We start from the raw sequence: 24,674 nt of genomic DNA on the forward strand, positions 1-24,674 counted from the left end.
AACTTTATCACTTGTGTTACTCTGTACCTTCTGAGATTTGGCTGCAGTCTTATTAGGCCGTCGTCTCTTGGGTGCGGCTTTAGACGCCTTCTCGTCTTTGAAGTAATTTTCCCGCTTACGTCTTGTCTCCTCCTGTTCAGCTTGAAATTTTGCATCAAGCACCTGTATCAAAATCAATGAGTCGGAAGAACGGAGAAACAAATAACATCGATCAAAACACTAGAGAGAAACATTGTTTAATTACATCCAGTTCCTTTTCAAGAGCATCAAGGTCTCTCAGCCAAAGAATTTCCGGAGTTGCTTTGCCTAGAAATTCATGTTCGTCCTCTAATTTCTTCTGTTCTGCAAGGAGCTCCTGTACTTTCTCCAGTGTCAAGTTACCAATCGGCATTGCGAGAAGGTACTCATAATTACTTTCCTCGTCTACTTCATTAGCTACAACTTTTTTCTGTGGGAAAGGTTGATAGCCCTTCTGCTTAAGCTCCAGGAATAGCTCTGCCCTCTTCCTGTTATTGACCACGATGTCCCCGGAAATAACAGCAAGAATAAACCTCACTTGGTTCTTAGGCTTCAACAACTCTTTCCCAATATTTTTCAACATTACTGCCTGCACAGCATAAATTAGTTAATGTGCCAGTCTGCACTTTATCGTCATCATCATCATGAAGGAAAGGTCAAGATGTACCTTTCTTCTCCAATAGTATTCGAGCCTCAGTTTAAAGAACTCTTTAAGTACTGAAAAAGGTGCAATGATTTTAGATTCAAATCCATAGGAAGAGAACTGGTTTGCAGTTCAATACAGGTCCATATTACATGAAGATACTCACTGTCCTCTGGGGTGTTATATTTTCGAATTTTTCCATCCGAGTCGAGCAAGTGCATGTTTGTTGTTTCTATTGTGGTTGTCAGCTTGAATTTCTTCTCAAGGCCTTCTCGCGTAGCAACATTCATGTTTTGCTCACTCAAGATAACCTCAAACTCCACACTTGCATGATCGCATCGTGATTGGCATTCCTGTAAATTGGTTGCAATTGAAGAAAATCAAAACATCTGAAACCCGAGGGAAGGGACTATTTGTGTAATTAACTATACCTCTAGAAACGTTGGTTCTTTCCAAACATGTATGGATTCAAGAAACTCTTTGTAATCGTTAGTCCAGCAGCGGATGGGAAGCTCAGTAATTCTAAGCTTGGTGTCATCAACCTTCTCTATAACACCACTGATGGTATATGTGGCACCCGCTGCCTTTGACCTTGTCTTCTTCACAGAGCCCTTGTTATGAACAGAAAAAATGCATCAAAAAGCAATTGGTAAATTAAGGAACCAAACTGTCAATGTAACCGAACTATGCTAGTAAAAGCATTCCACTGACCTTGAAACCCTTGTACCAAGGTTCCATTGGTACGACAGCCTCTTCATTTAGCAACCTTTTCAGATTAGCGATAATGTCCCTTGGATTGTAGTTTGGGACATAGCTGCTCGATCCAGTGCCAATGCCACTCCCATTGACCAAAACCATGGGAATGATTGGCATATACCTGAAGAAAAGGTGGCATATTACAGGACCGCAAAACCAATCCATTCGAAATCTTGCATGATGAGTGTTAGAATAGATATTATTACCAACTGGGTTCAATTGACTTTCCAGCTTCAGTCAAGTAGTTGAGCAGAGCATCGTCGTCCTTCGGAAAAATTAAACGGGCGATAGGTTGTAATCTGGTGTAGATGAACAAGGCTTCAGCAGCATCTTCGCCCCCCTGAAATGAACGATTGCAACACGCAGAGAAGCATCAGAAGTGATTAACTAATTACAAACAGGGTGATAAGGTACTCTGCATTTATACAAAACTAACCCACCGAATTCCTGGTACCATACTGCCCGCGGGGCTCCAAAAGGTTAATGTTATTGGCGCCAACAAAATCTTGAGCCATTCGTATGATCACGCATGCCAGACTCTGCTCACCGTGGGTGTATGCCGAGTGTTTTGACACATAACTAATAAAATCTGCCACCTGTATGTAATCAATAAGAGGCGACGAATTTAGGATACAAATTCAAGAACTCCTTGGCACAAATTCAAGAACTCCTTTGGCACACAACAGACCTTGGTTTCTTTAACCAGATTCTTCTTGAAGGAGCAGAACAAAACCTTCCTCTGCCCTGGCTTAAGGCCGTCCACCATTGAAGGAGGCGTCCGTGGCGGCGGCTGGCGGCGCTTGTGAGTATTTCAGAATGCAGGATCGAGAGCGGTGCGCGTTCCCAGTCCTCTTGAACGAGCAGTCGCGTGATTTACGCTAGCAGGCCACGTTCAAAATGGCGCACGGTTAGGTCGGACTCGGATGCATATCAATCACGATTTCGTCGCGATGGTAACCAATCGTCCCGATTTCTGGTCCCGCGGGTCCAAATGTGGAACGTGGGTCAGACGACCGTTCAGTACCTGGAAGCTGGAACAGGGGAGAGAGCTCCTCGTTGACGCTCGTTTTTTTGTTGTTGTTGTTGTTGAGAAATGCTCGTGTGCGTCAACTTTTTTTTTTTTGAGTGGTCTTCTGCGTCAACTTTTTATTTTTGGAAGCCTACGCGAATGGACCGACCCACCTTGCCCACGACGCAGTTTCTTATATTTTTCCACTTCGTGTTTTTAGTCCGTTTTTCACCGAAAACCAGCTATTGTTTTCTAGAAGATAGACATTTTTCTAACCTATTAAAAATAGAATATATTTTCAAAGAAAATCAGTATATGTTCTATAAAAGTATAGTTTATATTAAAAAAATCAGCGTGCGTTAAAAATTATTCAATGTTTATACCAAAATTGTTCATCATATATAAAAACATTCAGTGTGTGCTTTGAGAAATGTTTTCCGTATGCTAAAAAGGGGTTGAATTATGAATCTAGACGGTGAGAAGGTATGGATATCAATATGGTGTATTACTTACCTGTCGAATTTCGTACTAGAGAAGTTAATATGGTGTATTACTTACCTGTCGAATTTCATACTAGAGAAGAACGGGAGGTAGCTCAGGTGGATTTTGGCCCTAAGAACGCCATCTTCGAGAAGTCAAAAGAACCGGTGAAACAAAACTAGAGCCATTGTACCTCAAAGATCATATTAATGGATCGCCGGTTGCTAGGATGCTCGTTCATGATGATGCCGTAGTAAATCTTATACCCTGCTCGATCTTCAAAAAAATTGGGTTAGATGATGAGGCATTAATTCTGACACTTCGAGGAGACCCCATGACTGCGACAAGGACATTTGAGATTAGGCAGGAGGAGCAGGCATGACGTCGGTGCCCAAGAGGTGGTCGATTGTGACGCCCGGATAATTAAGCTACAATAACCTATGCTAATCATGCCACGTCACCTCTGTTGGAGTTGCTAATCTCGCGTTAGTTCAAAAAACCGATTCAAAATCCAAATTCAAAAACAAGCCAAACGATAAAAGTTTTTAAAAAATTAAAATTAAATGTTCGGGTTGTGCCAAATAATGCATAGGTAATTATGGCGGAGAAACCACACCTTTATAAAATATTAAAATACTCTAAAATGAGTAAAACAGGGGCTAAATCAATTATTTAAATGCTTTTAGGATAGTAAATGAATACAAACTAATTAATTAATGTGCCAAATTATTTGTGGCAGTGGTATGTTTTGAAACACTATTTTAGGTGCTACTGTGGTATTTTATAAAACTAAGTTTATTAGAATATAAACAGAAAACAGTAAAAGACAATAAACAAAAGAAAAATCAAAACTAAAACAAAAGACAAAAGGCCCCCCCGGGCGTTCGGCCCAACTGGGCATCCAGGCCACCGGCCGGCCCAACTAGCCACCGTCCCCTTCCTCCTGTTCATAGGGGGGGGGGGGGGGGGGGGGATCGTGGCAGAGATCCCCCGGCTGTGGTCGGGGCATGTCGCCGTGGCGGCCATCCTCGCCTCCCCGACGACTACAAGAGCCCCCAGACGCCCTCGTCCCCTGGATCAAACCCTAGCGCCATTCCCTCCTTCCCCGCTCACTTTTCTTCTCCCCTGCGCACACCCGAGCACCTCGTCGCCATGGCCGTCGTCGATTCACGCGCCCACCGTCGACCTCGGGCCCAAGGACCTTGTCCAGAAGAACCGGCACCGTCTGCTACATCGCATATGCTGACCAGGTCGAGTTGGGATCCCCATCAACGAGCGCATCATCGTCTTCTTCCTCTGCCCGTCGGCAATCTCCTTCGATCCGCTGCCGTTCGTCCACCCCAGCGTCCACGAGCCGTCCGCACGACCTTAGGGTGAGCGCCACAGAAAAAGCCCCCTATTTCCTATTCGATTCCACCCCGTAGTTGCTATCCCACCTGTAGCCGACCCCGTTGTTCGCCTTGGCCGCTAGCTTGACCGTGTCGAGCTCGGCGAGCCTCGAGCGCCTCTGCCTCGTGCTCTCGCATGCCTATGGCCGTCGTCGTTCCGCCGTGGTCGCGCGCTCGCCGCGCCCGCACACGCCCGTGGCTGCGCTCCCGCGAGCCCCTGCCAGTCGGCCGTGTTCCCCGTGCACGCCTACCCCTGCCGCTGCTTGCTACTGCTACTGTGCTGCCTACCGCTGCTCTGTTGGCCGCGTAGCTGCTGCTGCTGGCTGCGCTGCTGTACTGCCGCTGCTGCTATATTGCTTAGCTGCTTAGTTCCTGCCGCTTTAGCTGCTGCCGAGCGTTTCTTGCTGCTGCTAATGGACATGGCCGTGGCTATGCTATGTGTGTGGGTGTGCACAACCATCACTGGCCGGCCGTGCAATTAGATTAGGGACTAATTAGTAGTACTAGCTAGGTTAGTTACTACACTATGACATAGGGCCCCACTGTTAATTAAAGAAAATGACTAATCTAATTAAGCTAGAGAAAATGACAAGTGGGACCCACAACACTATTCACCTTTTGACCAGTCAACTTTTGACTGGGTCAACTCAGTCAATGACCCCACCTACCAGCCTGATATGCAACACCCTAGGTACATTTCTGTGTACCCATAGCAATTTAACATTTAATTTTCAAATTAAAACAATTTAGAAAATGATTTAAAACTTTGATAAATCATAGAAAATAAACCGTACCTCGGATGGGAAAACTTTATAAATGAAAGTTGCTCAGAACGACGAGACGAATCCAGATACGCAGCTCGTTTGTCCGCCACACATCCCTAGCATAGCGAACACACAACTTTCCCCCTCCGGTTCATCTGTCCGAAAACGCGAAACACCGGTAATACTTTCCCGGATGTTTCCCCCCTTTGCCGATATCACCTACTACCGCGTTAGGGCACATCTAGCACCGCGTTTGTCTTGTTATGCTTTGTGATGCTTCGATTGCTCTGTTATTTATTGTGTTCCCCTTCGATACTTCTTTCCGGTAGACCCTGAGACCGATGCCGATACCCCTGGGCTCGACTACATCGACGACGAACCCTTCTTGCCAGAGCAACCAGGCAAGCCCCCCTTGATCACCAGATATCGCCTATTCTTCTCTATACTGCTTGCATTAGAGTAGTGTAGCATGTTACTGCTTTCGGTTAATCCTATTCTGTTGCATAGCCTGTCATTGTTGCTACAGTTGTTACCCTTACCTGCTATCCTACTGCTTAGTATAGGATGCTAGTGTTCCATCAGTGGCCCTACACTCTTGTCCGTCTGCCATGCTATACTACTGGGCCGTGATCACTTCGGGAGGTGATCACGGGTATATACTATATACTTTATATACATGACACATGTGGTGACTAAAGTCGGGTCGGCTCGTTGAGTACCCGCAAGTGATTCTGATGAGGGGGCTGAAAGGACAGGTGGCTCCATCCCGGTAGAGGTGGGCCTGGGTTCCTGACGGCCCCCGACTGTTACTTTATGGCGGAGCGACAGAGCAGGTTGAGACCACCTAGGAGAGAGGTGGGCCTGGCCCTGGTCGGCGTTCGCGGATACTTAACACGCTTAATGAGATCTTGGTATTTGATCTGAGTCTGGCCATTTGGTCTATACGCACTAACCAGCTACGCGGGAACAGTTATGGGCACTCGACGTCGTGGTATCAGCCGAAGCTCTTCTTGACGTCAGCGATGGAGCGGCGCGCGCCGGATTGGACTGGAACGCCTGCTAGGCTAGGTGAAAGTGCAAGTATCACTTAGATTATATTTTGGTGTGATGACAATGTGGTTAGTGGAACTAATGTTGGTTGCTAAAGTTATCTCAGGACTTTGGTTCCAAGGTGTCCATTGATGGAGATGTGCGACCCCCCAGTCCAAAAAGATCAAAGGCGTGGTTACCGGCGACTCGAAGGTTTTTCGTTTTGGTTCGATTTGAGTCGTAGGTAAAACCGCACTATCAAGAGGGGTCTTCGTGGAATTAGTGTCGTGTGGGAATGCCTCCAAGACAGATACACCAGCCCTCCTACACCTCCTCAGATATTCCACTTGTTGTGTGCTTTGCCGTGGTGTCCTGTGATGTTTCATCAGAAATCTTCTGGACACCCCGTGTGCACGGGGTCTCTGACCCCCGTGCGCACGGGGTAGTCAGAATATTTCTGGACACCCCGTGCGCACGGGGCTGACTTGGCCCGTGCGCACGGGGTACCTCGAAACTCACTGGACACCCCGTGCGCACGGGGCTGACTTGGCCCGTGCGCACGGGGTCCAACGGGCAGAAATCCCCTCCCGGCCAAGAACCCTATAAAAGCCCCCTTCTTCCTCCTCCATCCCCAACCCTAATGTCTTGTTGAGCTCCTCCATTGCTACACCCCATTTTGCTCACTACTCTCAATCCCTCCACCCAATCTTGTTGAAACTTTGGGGATTGGGAGAGCAAGACCCGATCTACACTTTGACCAAACCAAATCGCATTCCCCGCAACATTCATCCACCATGACTTGTTACTCTTGGAGCTTGGGCTCCTAGGCGGTTAGAGGTTCCTCCGGAAGCTTCCTTGCTTGTGGTGTGCTCCGGAGAAGTTTGTAAAGGTGTGGTGGTCGCCTTCAAGACCAACCCCGAGTGATTCGAGGCTCATCCGTTGGGGGTGACTCGAAGGAGATTACGGTGAGCCTTCGGTGGCGTTCCGCAAGCTTTGGCTCCGGCACCGCTCCAAACGGAGAGTAGCTCTTCCCCAAGGAAGAGTGAACTTCGGGATAAAATCCGCGTCCTCGTCTCACTTGTGGTTAATCCTTTCCCGCACTTTACTTAGCCTTGTATGCTTGTTGGCTTGCTAATTAGTTTGTTGCCTAGCATATTTAGCTTAGAGCTTGCTTGTCATATAGGTTGTGTTCACCTAGTTGCATATCTAGTGAACCCTTTTTATCCGCTAAGCCTTAAAATTGACAAGAAAGAGTAAAATTTGTAGTCTCCTATTCACCCCCCTCTAGTCGACCGTATCGATCCTTTCAATTGGTATCAGAGCCTCGTGCTCTAATATAAGGTTTTACAACCTTAGAGGATATGGTCGATCTAGGGAATGAGGGAGGTGACGCACCACTTGCGGAGGATGGTCAAAACCTACCCCCCGCCGCGGCCGACGCACTTGTTGCTCGGCCGTTGCTCCCGTCGCCCCCATTAACCCGGGTGCCCCGTTGACCGCGGCCGATATTCTTTCAATGTTTGCGGACCTCAAAACTTCTATGTTGAAAGAAGTTTGCTCCTCGGTCAAGGAGGAAATTGATGCTCGCTTAAAGCCCTCGACATCCGCCTCAAACTCATTTTATCCAAATGCGGTTCATGATGCGGATGATTCGAGAGAACCTCTTGCATCCCCGGCTCGCACTCAAGTTCCCAAGTACAATGCCGTGGAACCCTTTTACTCACCACAACCCTTGCAGCACCCTCGCATTAATCCAGTGGGGCCTCCGCCCCCTTTGAAAGCTAACGTGTTTGCTAAGTGGAAGCTAGATATGGAGTCTCATATTCGCAGTGCATCTACACAACTATGGTGGATTGTGGTCAACGGTTTCAACCCCAAGGATCCCATGAATCTCACTCCAAGAGAAGCAGTTGATGATCAACTCAATGCTACCGCCCACCACATGTTGCGCACCGCGGTGACCGATGACTATAGTGACTCCATTGCTCTACTCAAGACCGCCAAGGAAATTTGGGATTGCCTTGAGGAGGCCCTCGAAGGTGATGAAGCAATTCGAAGATCTCGGTTGGCTTTGCTCAAGCAAGAAGTCAACCTATTTGTGAGAAATGAGGGTGAGTCCGCGGAAGAGGTATATCGAAGGTTGAAGTCTCTTGTGCTCAATTTGAGAACCTTTGGGTGCACTTGGGCAAATGATGATTTCATTAAGGACAAGTTCATTGATGCTATGGTTCTCACGGAACATACCATGGTGATGATGATACATCAACGCCCGGACTATCAAAAGTTGACCGCGGCACAAGTTGTATCCACTTTCTCAACTCATGTTCTTTTGGAGACCAAGTCCAAGAAGACCTTTGCCATAGCTCAAGCCACCAAGAACTCAAATCTTGCATTGAAGGCCAAGAAAGTAGTTGCCCAACCCTCAAGGGATGAAGAAGTTGTTGAAGAGACTTGTGAGGAAGATGTTGACACCTCATGCCCGGCAAATGACTTTGCGGAAGACTTGGCTCTCTTGGTCAAGAAATATTCCGGGACCATGGCAAACAAAGGGAAGAATCTGCAAGGAAGATCGTTTGGACGAAGAAAATGCTACAATTGTGATAGCCCAAGACATTTTGTGCACGATTGTCCTTATGAGAGACGTGAAGACAAGTCCGAGAAGCTTGTGCTCAAGAAGAAGAAGTTCACCAAGTTTTCCAAGAGGAAAGATGACAAGGCTCTTGTTCATGAGGAGTACATGTCCGGAGATGAAGATGATGATCATGTGGGCACAGCCGCCATTGCCATGCATGCCACTACCTCCTCCTCCACCACCGGCCTCTTCGACTCTCCCAACGAGGACAAGCCGTTCACTCATCATTGCCTCATGGCCAAAGAGGTAAAAACAAAGTCCAAATCTCAAAAACCCTTCATCCACACTCCCAATGTTTCATGTGAGATAGTGGAGGATGAGTGTGATGATGGTGTGGATAATGATGAGGAATCCTTGATGGCTTTCATGAAAACTCTTCATGGTGAAGCTCGTGCTCGTTTTAGCGATCTCCTTAAATCACTCGCCGAACGCGATGATTTTATTGAGAACGTTGAAAACCTCCTCATAGAGGAAAAAGAGAGAGTCGAACTCCTTGAGCACGAGCTACATGAAGAGAGTGTCATGAGAGCATCACTTGAGGAAGCTTTGTCTTCTCATAAAATTGACTTCGTCAAAACCGATGATGCGTTGCAACTTGCTCTTGAGAACAACGATGCCCTTAAAGTAAGGGTTGAAAAGCTTCTAGTTGATCACACGAGACTTGTTGAGGAACATGAGCTCCTTGTGACTAGTTCCAAGGTTGTCAAAGGTGACCTCATTGCCCTCACCGAGTCTTATGCTCAACTTAAAGCTACAACCATTAAGGCTCTTACTTCCGTCCCTCATATTGATTTAAATGATGAATCTTGTACGGCTAACTTTGCTCATGATTGCACCTCTCTCCAAGAGGAGAATAAGAAGTTAAAAGCCCAAATTGAGAAAGGGCTTGTGTCGTGCATTCAAGGGGAGAAAAACCTCAATGACCTCCTGAGCAACCAAAAGGAGTGTGTTGCCAAGGAGGGAATTGGGTTTGACCCCTCTTCTAAGAAGAAGAAGACCAAGAAGAAGAGCCACAAGAAGAAGATCGGTCCTACTTCTCCTCCCCAACAAAAGATAGCATTTGTTCATGAAGGACACAAGGAGAAGGAGAAGGAAAAAGGGAATGTCGGGGATGGCAAGGTTATTAGGGACAAGGCCATTCCCAAAGAGTTTGCCGGCAAGAACAACCCATCTTATGTCCTCATGAGAGGAGATGATGGTCATACCTTTGCTAAATTTGTTGGCACTAACTATGATGATTATGCTTGGACTATTTGGGTTCCTAAGACCCTTGTTGCTAACTCTCTAGGACCCATTGCAAAATGGGGACCTAAAATCAAAGCTTGATTCTTGTAGGACTATACCTCCGGTGGAACACAATGGGTGATCGATAGTGGTTGCACCAATCATATGACCGGAGAGAGGGAGATGCTTGTGGAGTTCATTGATTCGCTCAAGGCCACTTCAAACATCTCTTTTGGTGACAATAGCAAGGGCAAGGTATTGGGTTTGGGCAAGGTGGTAATCTCTAGTGATGCATCACTTAAGAATGTCATGCTTGTTCAATCCCTTCACTACAATTTACTTTCTACGATTCAATTGGCACGTGCCGGTTATGATTCTCATTTCGGTGAATTTCATGTGACCGTCTTTAAGGGAAGCAATCTCAAAGTGGTCTTTGTTGGGCATGTTGAAGACAACCTTTACGTGGTTGATTTCTCAAATGAGAAAACTTATCTTGCAACATGTCTAATGGCCAAGGCCGACGTGGGGTGGCTTTGGCACCGTCGGCTAGCACACGTTGGCATGAGAAATTTACAAGCTCTCTGAAAGGGGGAGCACATCCTTGGACTAACCAATGTGTCTTTTGCCAAAGATCGTCCTTGTAGTGCTTGCATTGCCGAAAAACTTCATGAAAAAGCTCATAAGGTGTCGACTATCATTACCACTTTGAGGCCTCTCGAGCTCATTCACTTGGATCTCTTTGGGCCTCCATCTTATGATAGTTTGGGAGGGAGGAGGTATTGCCTTGTCATTGTCGATGACTATACAAGATATACATGGGTGTTCTTTCTCAAGACTAAAGATGAAACTCAAGACACCTTCATCAACTTTGCCAAAGAAGCTCAACGTCAACATAATTGTGAGATCAAGGCAATTCGAAGTGACAACGACACCGAGTTCAAAAATTACACTATGAACGAGTTCTTGAGCGATGAGGGGATCAAGCATCAATATGCCGCGCCATACACTCCCGAACAAAATGGTGTTGCGGAAAGGAAGAACCGGACTCTCATTGAGATGGCAAGGACCATGCTTGACGAGTACAAGTCTCCATACAAGCTTTGCGCCGAAGCCATCAACACCGCGTGCCATGCTACAAACCGGCTTTATCTTCGTAAGCTCAAGAACAAGACTCCCTACGAACTCCTAATCGGGAGAAAGCCTAACGTCAAATACTTTCGAGTATTCGGTTGTAAGTGTTTCATTCTAAATAAGAAATCCCGTTTAGCTAAGTTTGCGCCTAAAACTTATGAGGGCATATTTGTTGGATATGCATCAAACTCGCATGCTTACCGTGTTCTCAACAAATCCACCGGATGTATTGAGGAAACGGTAAATGTGGAGTTTGATGAAGATAATGGTTCCCGTGCGGAGCAAATTGTTCCTAGTGTTGTAGGTGATGAGGCTCCTTCACAAGCTATAAGGACTATGGGGATAGGCCACATTCGTCCACAAGAAACACCCCAAGTCCAAGTAGAAGAAGAAGGAGTAAGAGCCCCTCTTGTGGATTCTCCACAAGGGAAGTCATCACCGCCACCACAAGGTCAAGATGCTATGGAAAATCATGAACCTATCCAAGAACAAGATCAAGTCCCTCATGTTCCCGAGCAAGATCAAGGGCAAGCCCAACCAAATGGCGAAGAACCAATCTGTGAGGCCCAAGGTCAAGCTCTTGATCAAGATCAAGATCAATCCCAACCTCAAGTGTCTTCCACATCATCACATCCAAGTGATCAAGAACTAGAGGTTGTGAAGAGAAGGGTGTCTCCAAGGCTAAAGCATTCTCAAGGCCAAGCTTCTTCCACAAGTTCAAAACCAAGTGAAGAAGAGCTTGCCCTCAAAGTGCAAAACGCGGCCGCCAAGTTAAAGCATCTTCAACATCTCACCGACAACATTTATGGTAGCATCAACAAAGGGGTAACTACTCGTAGACGTTTGGCAAACTTTTGTGAACATCACTCGTTTGTCTCTTGTGTTGAGCCCCTTAAGGTTGAAGATGCACTTGACGACCCGAATTGGGTAAATGCCATGCATGAAGAACTCAACAACTTCACCCGCAACAAAGTATGGACTCTTGTGAAGAGACCCAAAGAACATCATAATGTCATTGGAACAAAGTGGATCTTTAAGAACAAACAAGATGAGCATGGACAAGTCACTAGAAACAAGGCAAGGTTAGTGGCACAAGGGTTCACCCAAGTTGAAGGTTTAGACTTCGGTGAAACCTTTGCCCCCGTTGCCCGTCTTGAGTCCATTCGTATCTTGCTTGCATATGCTTCACATCATGATTTCAAATTGTATCAAATGGATGTGAAGAGTGCATTTCTTAATGGTCCTCTTAAGGAGTTGGTGTATGTCAAACAACCTCCCGGTTTCGAAGACCCCGATCACCCCTCTCATGTTTATGAACTCCATAAGGCGCTCTATGGACTTAAACAACCACCTCGTGCTTGGTATGATCACCTTACGGCGTCCTTAAGCGAGAAGGGGTTCCAGATCGGGTTAATAGATTCCACTCTCTTCACGAAGAGGGTAAAAGGAGAATTGTTTGTGTGCCAAATATATGTTGATGATATTATTTTTGGTTCCACTAACCATGCTATTAACGGTGAGTTTGAGAATCTTATGACCAAGGAATTTGCTATGAGCATGATGGGAGAGTTGAAGTTTTTCCTCGGATTTCAAGTGAAGCAATTGAGAGGAGGAACCTTCATCAACCAAGCACTTTATATTCAAGACATGCTCAAGAGGTTCAAAATGCAAGATGTCAAGACCATGAAGACGCCCATGTCCACAAATGGCCAACTTAATCTTGATCCCAATGGTAAAGATGTGGATCAAAAGGTATATCGCTCTATGATCGGTTCTTTGCTTTACCTTTGTGCATCTAGGCCGGATATTATGTTGAGTGTGTGTATGTGTGCAAGATTTCAATCCGCTCCCAAGGAGAGCCATTTTTCGGCAGTGAAAAGAATCCTTCGATATTTGGTTCATACCCCAAACTTGGGCCTTTGGTACCCCAAAGGAGCAACTTTCAAGTTATTAGGATATTCGGATTCGGATTGGGCCGGAGACAAGGTAGACCGCAAGTCTGTTGGAAATATGCCCTAGAGGCAATAATAAATGGTTATTATTATATTTCTTTGTTCATGGTAATTGTCTATTATTCATGCTATAATTGTATTGTCCGGAAATCGTAATACATGTGTGAATACATAGACCACAACGTGTCCCTAGTAAGCCTCTAGTTGACTAGCTCGTTGATCAACAGATAGTCATGGTTTCCTGACTATGGACATGGGATCACATCATTAGGAGAATGATGTGATGGACAAGACCCAATCCTAAGCATAGCATAAAAGATCGTGTAGTTTCGTTTGCTAGAGCTTTTTCCAATGTCAAGTATCTTTTCCTTAGACCATGAGATCGTGCAACTCCCGGATACCGTAGGAGTGCTTTGGGTGTGCCAAACGTCACAACGTAACTGGGTGACTATAAAGGTGCATTACGGGTATCTCTGAAAGTGTCTGTTAGGTTGGCACGGATCGAGACTGGGATTTGTCACTCCGTGTGACGGAGAGGTATCTCTGGGCCCACTCGGTAATGCATCATCATAATGAGCTCAATGTGACTAAGGCATTAGTCACGGGATCATGCATTGCGGTACGAGTAAAGAGACTTGCCGGTAACGAGATTGAACAACGTATTGGGATACCGACGATCGAATCTCGGGCAAGTAACATACCGTTTGACAAAGGGAATTGCATACGGATTGATTGAATCCTCGACACCGTGGTTCATCCGATGAGATCATCGTGGAACATGTGGGAGCCAACATGGGTATCCAGATCCTGCTGTTGGTTATTGACCGGAGAGGCGTCTCGGTCATGTCTGCATGTCTCCCGAACCCGTAGGGTCTACACACTTAAGGTCCGGTGACGCTAGGGTTGTAGAGATATATGTATGCGGAAACCCGAAAGTTGTTCGGAGTCCAGGATGAGATCCCGGACGTCACGAGAGGTTCCGGAATGGTCCGGAGGTGAAGAATTATATATAGGAAGTCAAGTTTCGGCCACCGGGAAAGTTTCGGGGGTTACCGGTATTGTACCGGGACCACCGGAAGGGTCCCGGGGGTCCACCGGGTGGGGCCACCTATCCCGGAGGGCCCCGTGGGCTGAAAGTGGAAGGGAACCAGCCCTTAGTGGGCTGGGGCGCCCCCCTTGGGCCTCCCCCATGCGCCTAGGGTTGGGAACCCTAGGGGGGAGCTTCCCCCTTGCCTTGGGGGGCAAGGCACCCCTCCCCCCCACTTGGCCGCCGCCCCCCTTGGAGATCTGATCTCCCAAGGGCTGGCGCCCCCCCAGGGGTCCTATAAATAGTGGGGAGGAGGGAGGGCAGCAACCTACAGCCTTGGGTGCCTCCCTCCTCCCCTGCAACACCTCTCTCTCTCTCGCAGAAGCTCGGCGAAGCCCTGCCGGAGACCCGCTACATCCACCACCACGCCGTCGTGCTGTTGGATCTCCATCAACCTCTCCTTCCCCCTTGCTGGATCAAGAAGGAGGAGACGTCGCTGCACCGTACGTGTGTTGAACGCGGAGGTGCCGTCCGTTCGGCACTCGGTCATCGGTGATTTGGATCACGGCGAGTACGACTCCGTCATCCACATTCATTGGAACGCTTCCGCTCGCGATCTACAAGGGTATGTAGATGCACTCCTTTCCCCTCGTTGCTAGTAGACTCCATAGATGCATCTTGGTGAGCGTAGGAAAATTTTAAAATTATGCTACGATTCCCAACAGTGGCATCATGAGCCAGGTCTATGCGTAGTTACTATGCACGAGTAGAACACAAAGCAGTTGTGGGCGTTGAGTTTGCCAATTCTTCTTGCCGCTACTAGTCTTTTCTTGTTTCGGCGGCATTGTAGGATGAAGCGGCCCGGACCGACCTTACACGTACACTTACGTGAGACAGGTTCCACCGACTGACATGCACAAGTTGCATAAGGTGGCTAGCGGGTGTCTGTCTCTCCTACTTTAGTCGGAACGGATTCGATGAAAAGGGTCCTTATGAAGGGTAAATAGAAATTGGCAAATCACGTTGTGGTCATACGTAGGTAAGAAACGTTCTTGCTAGAAACCTACAAACCACGTAAAAACTTGCAACAACAATTAGAGGACGTCTAACTTGTTTTTGCAGCAAGTGCTATGTGATGTGATATGGCCAGAAGATGTGATGAATGATATATATGATGTATGAGATTGATCATATTCTTGTAATAGGAATCACGACTTGCATGTCGATGAGTATGACAACCGGCAGGAGCCATAGGAGTTGTGTTTATTATTTTGCATGACCTGCGTGTCATTGAATAACACCATGTAAATTACTTTACTCTGTTGCTAAACGCGTTAGCCATAGAAGTAGAAGTAATCGTTGGCGTGACGACTTCATGAAGACAGAATGATGGAGATCATGATGATGGAGATCATGGTGTCATGCCGATGACGAAGATGATCATGGTGCCCCGAAGATGGAGATCAAAGGAGCATGATGATATTGGCCATATCATGTCACTATTTGATTGCATGTGATGTTTATCATGTTTTTGCATCTTATTTGCTTAGAACGACGGTAGTAAGTAAGATGATCCCTTATAATAATTTCAAGAAAGTGTTCACCCTAACTGTGCACCGTTGCGAAGGTTCGTTGTTTCGAAGCACCACGTGATGATCGGGTGTGATAGATTCTAACGTTCGAATACAACGGGTGTTGACGAGCCTAGCATGTACAGACATGGCCTCGGAACACACGCAATACACTTAGGTTGACTTGACGAGCCTAGCATGTACAAACATGGCCTCGGAACACGGAGGACCGAAAGGTCGAGCATGAGTCGTATAGAAGATACGATCAACATGGAGATGTTCACCGATCTTGACTAGTCCGTCTCACGTGATGATCGGACACGGCCTAGTTAAACTCGGATCATGTTTCACTTAGATGACTAGAGGGATGTCTATCTGAGTGGGAGTTCATAATCAGATGAACTTCATTATCATGAACATAGTCAAAAGGGTATTTGCAAATTATGTCATAGCTTGCGCTTTAGTTCTACTGGTTAAGATATGTTCCTAGAGAAAAATTTAGTTGAAAGTTGGTAGTAGCAATTATGCGGACTGTGTCCGTAAACTGAGGATTGTCCTCATTGCTGCACAGAAGGCTTATGTCCTTAATGCACCGCTCGGTGTGCTGAACCTCAGCGTCGTCTGTAGATGTTACGAAACATCTGACATACACGTTTTGATGACTACGTGATAGTTCAGTGCGGTTTAGAATTGTGGCACCAAAGACGTTTTGAAACGTCGCAGAACATGTGAGATGTTCCGAAGACTGAAATTGGGATTTCAGACTAGTGCCCACGTCAAGAGGTATGAGACCTCTGACAAGTTTCTTAAGCCTGCAAACTAAGGGAGAAAAGCTCAATCGTTGAGCGTGTGCTCAGATTGTCTGAGTGCCACAATCGCTTGAATCGAGTGGGAGTTAATCTCCCAGATGAGATAGTGATAGTTCTCCATAGTCACTGCCACCAAGCTAGTAGAGCTTCGTGATGAACTATAACATATCAAGGATAGTTATGATGATCCTTGAGCTATTCGCGATGTTTGACACCGCGAGAGTAGAAATCAAGAAGGAGCATCAATTATTGATGGTTAGTGAAACCACTAGTTTAAGAAGGGCAAGGGCAAAAGGGATACTTCATGAAACAGCAAGTCATTTGCTGCTCTAGTGAAGAATCCCAAGGTTGAACCCAAACCCGAGACTAAGTGCTTCTGTAATGAGAGTAACGGTCACTGAAGCAGTACTACCCTAGATACTTGGTAGATGAGAAGGCAGGCAAGGTCGACAGAAGTATATTGGATATATGTTATATGAATGTGTACTTTACTAGTACTCCTAGCAGCACCAGGGTATTAGATACCGGTTCGGTTGCTAAGTGTTAGTAACTCGAAATAAAAGCTGCGGAATAAATGGAGACTAGCTAAAGGTGAGATGACGATATGTGTTGGAAGTGTTTCCAAGGTTGATGTGATCAAGCATCGCATGCTCCCTCTACCATCGAGATTTGGTGTTTGCGTTGAACATGATTGGATTATGTTTACCGCAAAACGGTTATTCATTTAAGGAGAATAATGGTTACTCTGTTTATTTGAATAATACCTTCAATGGTCTTGCACCTAAAATGAATCTCGATCGTAGTGATACACATGTTCATGCCAAAAGATATAAGATAGTAATGATAGTACCACATACTTGTGGCACTGCCACTTGAGTCATATTGGTGTAGAACGCATGAAGAAGATCCATGTAGGTGGATCTTTGGACTCACTCGTTTTTGAAAAGATTGAGACATGCGAACCATGTCTATTGGTATATATGCATGAAGAAACTCCATGCAGATGGATCGTTTGGACTCGCTTGATTTTGAATCACTTGAGACATGCAAATCATACCACATGGGCAAAATGAAGAAAGTCCTCGTTTTCAGTGAGATGGAACAAGAGAGCAACTTATTGGAAGTAATACATTTTGATGTACGCAGTCCAATGAGTGCTGAGGCATGCAGTGGATATCGTTATGTTCTTACTTCACAGATGATTTGAGTAGATGCTGAGTGTATTTACTTGATGAAACACTAGTCTGAATTATTGAAAGGTTCAAGTAATTTCAGAGTGAAGTTGAAGATCGTCGTGACAAGAGGATAAAATGTCTGTGATATGATCATAGAGATGAGTATCTGAGATACGAGTTTGGCACACAATTGAGACATTGTGGAAAGTGTTTCACAATTAATACCGCCTGGAACACCATAGTGTGATGGTGTGTCCGAACATCATAACTGCAACCTATTGGATATGGTGCATACCATGATGTTTCTTATCAAATTACCACTATCGTTTATGGGTTAGGCATTAGAGACAACCGCATTCACTTTAAAGGGGGCACCACGCAATTCCGTTGAGACGACACCGTTTATAGAAACCTAAGTTGTCGTTTCTTAAAAGTTTGGGGCTGCGATGCTTATGTGAAAAAGTTTCAGGCTGATAAGCTCGAACCCAAAGCGGATAAATGCATCTTCATAGAATACCCAAAAACAGTTGGGTATACCTCCTATTTCAGATCTGGAAGCAAAAGTAATTGCTTCTAGAAACGAGTCCTTTCTCGAGGAAAAGTTTCTCTCGAAAGAATTGAGTGGGAGGATGGTGGAGACTTGATAAGGTTATTGAACCGTCGCTTCAACTAGTGTGTAGCAGGGCACATGAAGTTGTTCCTGTGGCACCTACACCAATTGAAGTGGAAGCTTATGATAGTGATCATGAAACTTTGGATCAAGTCACTACCAAACCTCGTAGGACGACGAGGATGCGCACTACTTCAGAGTAATGCGTGATCCTGTCTTGGAAGTCATGTTGCTAGACAACAATGAACCTACGAGCTATGGAGAAGCGATGGTGGGCCCATATTCCGACGAATGGCTCGAGGCCATGAAATCCGAGATAGAATCCATGTATCAGAACAAAGCATGGACTTTGGTGAACTTGCCCGATGATCGGCAAGCCATTGAGATAAATGGATCTTTAAGAAGAAGACGGACATGGACAGTAATGTTACCGTCTATGAAGCTCGACTTGTGGCAAAGAGTATTTTCACAAGTTCAAGGAGTTGAGTACAATGAGTTTTTTCGCATCCGTAGCGATGCTTAGGTCCGTCGGAATCATGTTAGCATTAGCTACATTTATGAAATCTGGCAGATGGATGTCAAAACAAGTTTCCTTACCAGTTTTTCGTGAGGAAAGGTTGTATGTGATACAATCAGAAAGGTTTTGTCGATCCTAAGGATGCTAAAAGGTATGCTAGCTCCAGCGATCCTTCCATGGATTAGAGCAAGCATCTCGGAGTCAGAATACACGCTTTGATGGGGTAATCAAAGTTTTTGGGTTTATACAAAGTTTGTTAGAAACTTGTATTTACAATAAAGTGAGTGGGAGCGCTACAACATTTCTGATGAGTATGTGTGAATGACATATTGTTGATCCGAAATGATGTAAAATTTCTGGAAAGCATAAAGGGTTGTTTGAAAGGAGTTTTCAAAGGAAGACCTGGATAAAGTTGCTTACATATTGGGCATCAAGATCCATAGAGATAGATCAAGACGCCTGATGATACTTTCAAAAGACAGCACACCTTGACATGATTTTGAAAGAGTTCAAAATAGATCAGCAAAGAAGGAGTTCTTGGCTGTGTTACAAGGTGTGAGTATTGAGTGAGACTCAAGACCTGACCACAGCGGAAGATAGAGAAAGGACGAAGGTCGTCCCCTATGCTTTAGACATAGGCTCTATAGTATGCTATGCTATGTACCGCACATGTAGTGTGCCTTGCCATGAGTTGGTCAAGAGGGTACAATGGTGATCCGGGAAAGGATCTCGTGACAGCGGTCGAACTTATCCTTAGCACCTAGTGGATTAAGGAATTTTCTCGATTATGGAGGTGGAAAGGAGTTCGTCGTAAAGGGTTACGTCGATGCGAACTTTGACACTAATCCGGATGACTCTGAGTAGTAAACCGGATTCGTATAGTAGAGCAATTATTTGAAATGGCTCCAAATAGCGCGTGGTAGCATCCACAAGATGACATAGATATTCGTAAAGCACACGGTTCTGAAAGGTTCAGACCCGTTGACTAATAACCTCTCTCACAAGCATAACATGATCAAACCAGAACACATTGAGTGATAATCACATAGTGATGTGAACTAGATTGTTGACTCTAGTAAACTCTTTAGATGTTGGTCACATGGTGATGTGACCAATGAGTGTTAATCACATGGTGATGTGAACTAGATTATTGACTCTAGTGCAAGTGGGAGACTGTTGGAAATATGCCCTAGAGGCAATATTAAATGGTTATTATTATATTTCTTTGTTCATGGTAATTGTCTATTATTCATGCTATAATTGTATTGTCCGGAAATCGTAATACATGTGTGAATACATAGAACACAACGTGTCCCTAGTAAGCCTCTAGTTGACTAAGTCGTTGATCAACAGATAGTCATGGTTTCCTGACTATGGACATTGGATGTCATTGATAACGGGATCACATCATTAGGAGAATGATGTGATGGACAAGACCCAATCCTAAGCATAGCATAAAAGATCGTGTAGTTTTGTTTGCTAGAGCTTTTTCCAATGTCAAGTATCTTTTCCTTAGACCATGAGATCGTGCAACTCCCGGATACCGTAGGAGTGCTTTGGGTGTGCCAAACGTCACAACGTAACTGGGTGACTATAAAGGTGCATTACGGGTATCTCCGAAAGTGTCTGTTGGGTTGGCACGGATCGAGACTGGGATTTGTCACTCCGTGTGACGGAGAGGTATCTCTGGGCCCACTCGGTAATGCATCATCATAATGAGCTCAATGTGACTAAGGCGTTAGTCACGGGATCATGCATTGCGGTACGAGTAAAGAGACTTGCCGGTAACGAGATTGAACAAGGTATTGGGATACCGACGATCGAATCTCGGGCAAGTAACATACCGTTTGACAAAGGGAATTGCATACGGATTGATTGAATCCTCGACAACGTGGTTCATCCGATGAGATCATCGTGGAACATGTGGGAGCCAACATGGGTATCCAGATCCCACTGTTGGTTATTGACCGGAGAGGCGTCTCGGTCATGTCTGCATGTCTCCCGAACCCGTAGGGTCTACACACTTAAGGTCCGGTGACGCTAGGGTTGTAGAGATATATGTATGCGGAAACCCGAAAGTTGTTCGGAGTCCCGGATGAGATCCCGGATGTCACGAGAGGTTCCGGAATGGTCCGAAGGTGAAGAATTATATATAGGAAGTCAAGTTTCGGCCACCGGGAAAGTTTCGGGGGTTACCGGTATTGTACCGGGACCACCGGAAGGGTCCCGGGGGTCCACCGGGTGGGGCCACCTATCCCGGAGGGCCCCGTGGGCTGAAAGTGGAAGGGAACCAGCCCTTAGTGGGCTGGGGCGCCCCCCTTGGGCCTCCCCCCATGCGCCAAGGGTTGGGAACCCTAGGGGGGAGCTTCCCCCTTGCCTTGGGGGGCAAGGCACCCCTTCCTCCCCACTTGGCCGCCGCCCCCCTTGGAGATCTGATCTCCCAAGGGCTGGCGCCCCCCCAGGGGTCCTATAAATAGTGGGGAGGAGGGAGGGCAGCAACCTACAGCCTTGGGCGCCTCCCTCCTCCCCTGCAACACCTCTCTCTCTCTCGCAGAAGCTCGGCGAAGCCCTGCCGGAGACCCACTACATCCACCACCACGCCGTCGTGTTGTTTGATCTCCATCAACCTCTCCTTCCCCCTTGCTGGATCAAGAAGGAGGAGACGTCGCTGCACCGTACGTGTGTTGAACGCGGAGGTGCCGTCCGTTCGGCACTCGGTCATCGGTGATTTGGATCACGGCGAGTACGACTCCGTCATCCACGTTCATTGGAACGCTTCCGCTCGCGATCTACAAGGGTATGTAGATGCACTCCTTTCCCCTCGTTGCTAGTAGACTCCATAGATGCATCTTGGTGAGCGTAGGAAAATTTTAAAATTATGCTACGATTCCCAACAAAGTCCACTTCCGGGTCATGTCAATTCCTAGGGAGGTCATTGGTAAGTTGGTCTTCAAAGAAGCAGAATTGTGTGTCCCTTTCAACCGCCGAGGCCGAGTACATTGCCGCAGGAAGTTGTTGTGCACAATTATTATGGATGAGGCAAACTTTGATGGATTATGGTGTCAAATGTGACAAAGTGCCTCTATTTTGTGACAATGAAAGTGCAATCAAGATCGCCGACAATCCAGTGCAACATAGCCGAACCAAACATATCGAGATTCGTCATCACTTCATTCGAGATCATGTGGCTGTGACACCCAAAATTTTATTTGGCTTTTTTTCAAACCTTTATTTGATTTGAGGGATGTTATTTAAAATTTTCTGAAGAACTCTCCCTCTCAAAATTTTCTTTATGACAAGTGTTTTGTTTGGATTCACCCAAGACTTGATTTTTGGTCTTGGAAGTTTTTCCTTCTTATGTGGACTTAAAACCAAATGCTTTTCACTTGGGAAATTTCTTTTGAAAAATCTTTTAAATAGCCCTATGGCATTTGGAGTGATCTTCTCCCCCTTTTCAAAATCTCTTCTTGCCATGACATAAGTGGAAATCCCCCCCCCCATAAGCCTTTCCCCATCTTTGGATCATGATATGCTTCAAATCCAGCAAGTTGAACCTCCCCAAAAAATTTCTTCCATTTAATTCTTATCAAAAATAATTTCTGCCTTGGGCCAGCGATGGGTGTTCACTAACGTGCCCGAGGGGTTTGTCAAACTCCTCGTCTCCATCACCAAGCTCGCGATTGGGCCAGCGACGCGTCCGGAGTTCACGCTTTACCAGCACAAGCTCAGCGACGACGTGTCTATGCACTAAGCCGTGGTGCAATTCAAGGGAGGACGTTCTGCGTCACGCCACTTCCGTTTTGTGGGAAGGGCCATGCCTACGGAGAGGCATGCCATGCAGATGGCCGCCCGTGAGGCGATAGCTCGCCTTCGGGATATCCTTCCTATGATGAAGACTCCTCGCTACCGCTACCTCCCATGCCATGTGCCATATACTTGTCACTATGCATTCGCCTGCCATAGGGGAGAGCGGGATGAAGCTATCGAGATGCTTGTCGAATACCTCAAAGCTCTGGAGGAATCTTTCGACAACCTCGTGGACGATCTTGTGGCTGCCCGCATGGACTTAGTTCGGGGCGGTCCTGCCAGCAGGAAGGAGCTCCTCCACATGGCACCGCCACTGACATTCGTCTCGTCCTCGGCATCTTATTCACCGGCCATTTTGGCCACTGCTCGCCGTCTGCCTACCACTGAGGAGTTCGACCGAGTCATCGCTCCTACTCCAGTCAGAGCTGCACCGCCTACCGCACCCGCACTGCCGCCTGTCGCTCCCGCGCCATCACCTCAGCGCAGTGCTACGCGCCTGGAGCCTACTAGGGAGGAGGTGGAGGTTGAGTCTCCTGCACCGCTGGGTCTTACCCTCGGCAAGGGGAAGGACATCTTCACCATCTCCGACTGAGTGCGCCTAGTAGCCGCGCGATGTGTCTGCATGTATGTTATGTTTTATGTACTTAAGTTTGTAGTAGTTGTGTGCGCTACATTCCGGAGGAGTGTGCTAGTCTAAATAACATGTCAGGAATGTGTACGCACATCCTGAGTGATGTACCGTATGTTTGCGTATCGCGTGTAAGATATGTGCTAAGCAGTCCTTCTCCGTGCGCAGTCAAATATTTTCTTGGAAAATCTTGAGGTCTTTTAAAAAATTTGTCTTTGCAAGATTTTCCTTGTGCCACACAGTTCTTCTCATGATTTTTGCAACATAATACCCCAGAGTGGAAAATGTCTCGTCCGTGGACTCGTTCCATGCCAAATCCAACCGAAGAAGTTTATGGAACACACACCAACAACAATTTCACTCAGGGACAGTCTAGTCAACAGGACAGTGAGGCAGCCTTATCTCAAGTATGCCGCCTCTTCGAACAAAGCCAGCAACAGCACCAAGAGATGATGAATCACGTCATCAATATGGGAAATTGCCGTGAGCCATACCAACCACACTCCAAGTTGTCTGAACTGCAGAAGACACGCCCTCCAACGTTTGCTCACACTGATAGGCCGCTTGAAGCCGATGATTGGCTTCGTGACATTGAAAGAAAGTTGATTATTGCTCAATGTTCTGATCAGGAGAAGGTGCTCTATGCACCTCACTACCTCACTGGAGCAGCTGCAGCATGGTGGGAAAACTTCCTACACATGCATCCCAGTGAACACAACATCACCTGGGAAGAGTTTAAGGAAGGCTTTCGTGGGGCACACATCCCCAGGAGCATCATAAAAATCAAGAAAAGAGAATTTGATGACCTCAAGCAAAGAGGCATGTCAGTGACAGAATACAACGGTCAGTTTACCCAGCTATCTCGTTATGCCTACGATGAACATATGACTGAGAACAAAAGGATGGAAAAATTTCTGGACGGCCTGGCGCCAGCATTAAGATGCCAACTGGTCGTACACACTTTCCCGGATTTTAAAACTCTGGTTGACAAGGCCATTACCTTGGAGAATGAGCGCCGCAGTCTGGAAGATATTCGTAAGCGAAAGAGGGACAAGACGACCCTTGCTCGCAACAACCGAAGCAAGACTGATGTTCAGAGGGTTGAAGTGAGAAAATCCACGACTACTGATCTAGGGCCAACCAGACAGTTTCATTCCAGGGACAAGGACTTCACGTACCGTCCAAGGGTCACTTGCTATGCTTGTGGTGAAGAAGGGCACTATGCCAAACAGTGCCCAAAACCAAGGAACTCGGCCCCCAAGTCGAACAATGGTGGGAACAATCCAGCCCCCAAGCGCAACAATTTCAATCCCAACAACAATCACAGGAAGGGTCACCTGAACCATGTGACCAGGGAAGAAGCCCAGAATGCCCCAGACATCGTACTCGGTACGTTCCCTGTCAACACAGTACCTGCCACGGTTTTGTTTGATTCTGGAGCTTCTCACTCGTTCATTTCGAAGAGTTTTGTTTTGCAACATGGTTTTCCGATACTTCCCTTGGA

At 46.4% G+C, this 24,674-nt stretch overlaps 1 protein-coding gene across 1 annotated transcript in view; it reads right to left on the minus strand.

Annotated features, from left to right (window-relative positions):
• Positions 1-24,674, minus strand: part of LOC123120257 (DNA topoisomerase 2-like) — a 99,124-nt gene that overhangs the window by 1,360 nt on the left and 73,090 nt on the right. Inside the window, exons 18-19 of the mRNA XM_044540231.1 lie at positions 245-418; positions 28-162 (exon numbers count right to left, since the gene is read on the minus strand). Coding sequence (XP_044396166.1) covers positions 28-162; positions 245-418 — 309 coding nt within the window. The remainder of the gene's footprint in view (positions 1-27; positions 163-244; positions 419-24,674) is intronic.

This window comes from Triticum aestivum, chromosome 5D, assembly GCF_018294505.1.
Source record: "Triticum aestivum cultivar Chinese Spring chromosome 5D, IWGSC CS RefSeq v2.1, whole genome shotgun sequence".
NCBI classification, from domain to species: domain Eukaryota; kingdom Viridiplantae; phylum Streptophyta; class Magnoliopsida; order Poales; family Poaceae; genus Triticum; species Triticum aestivum.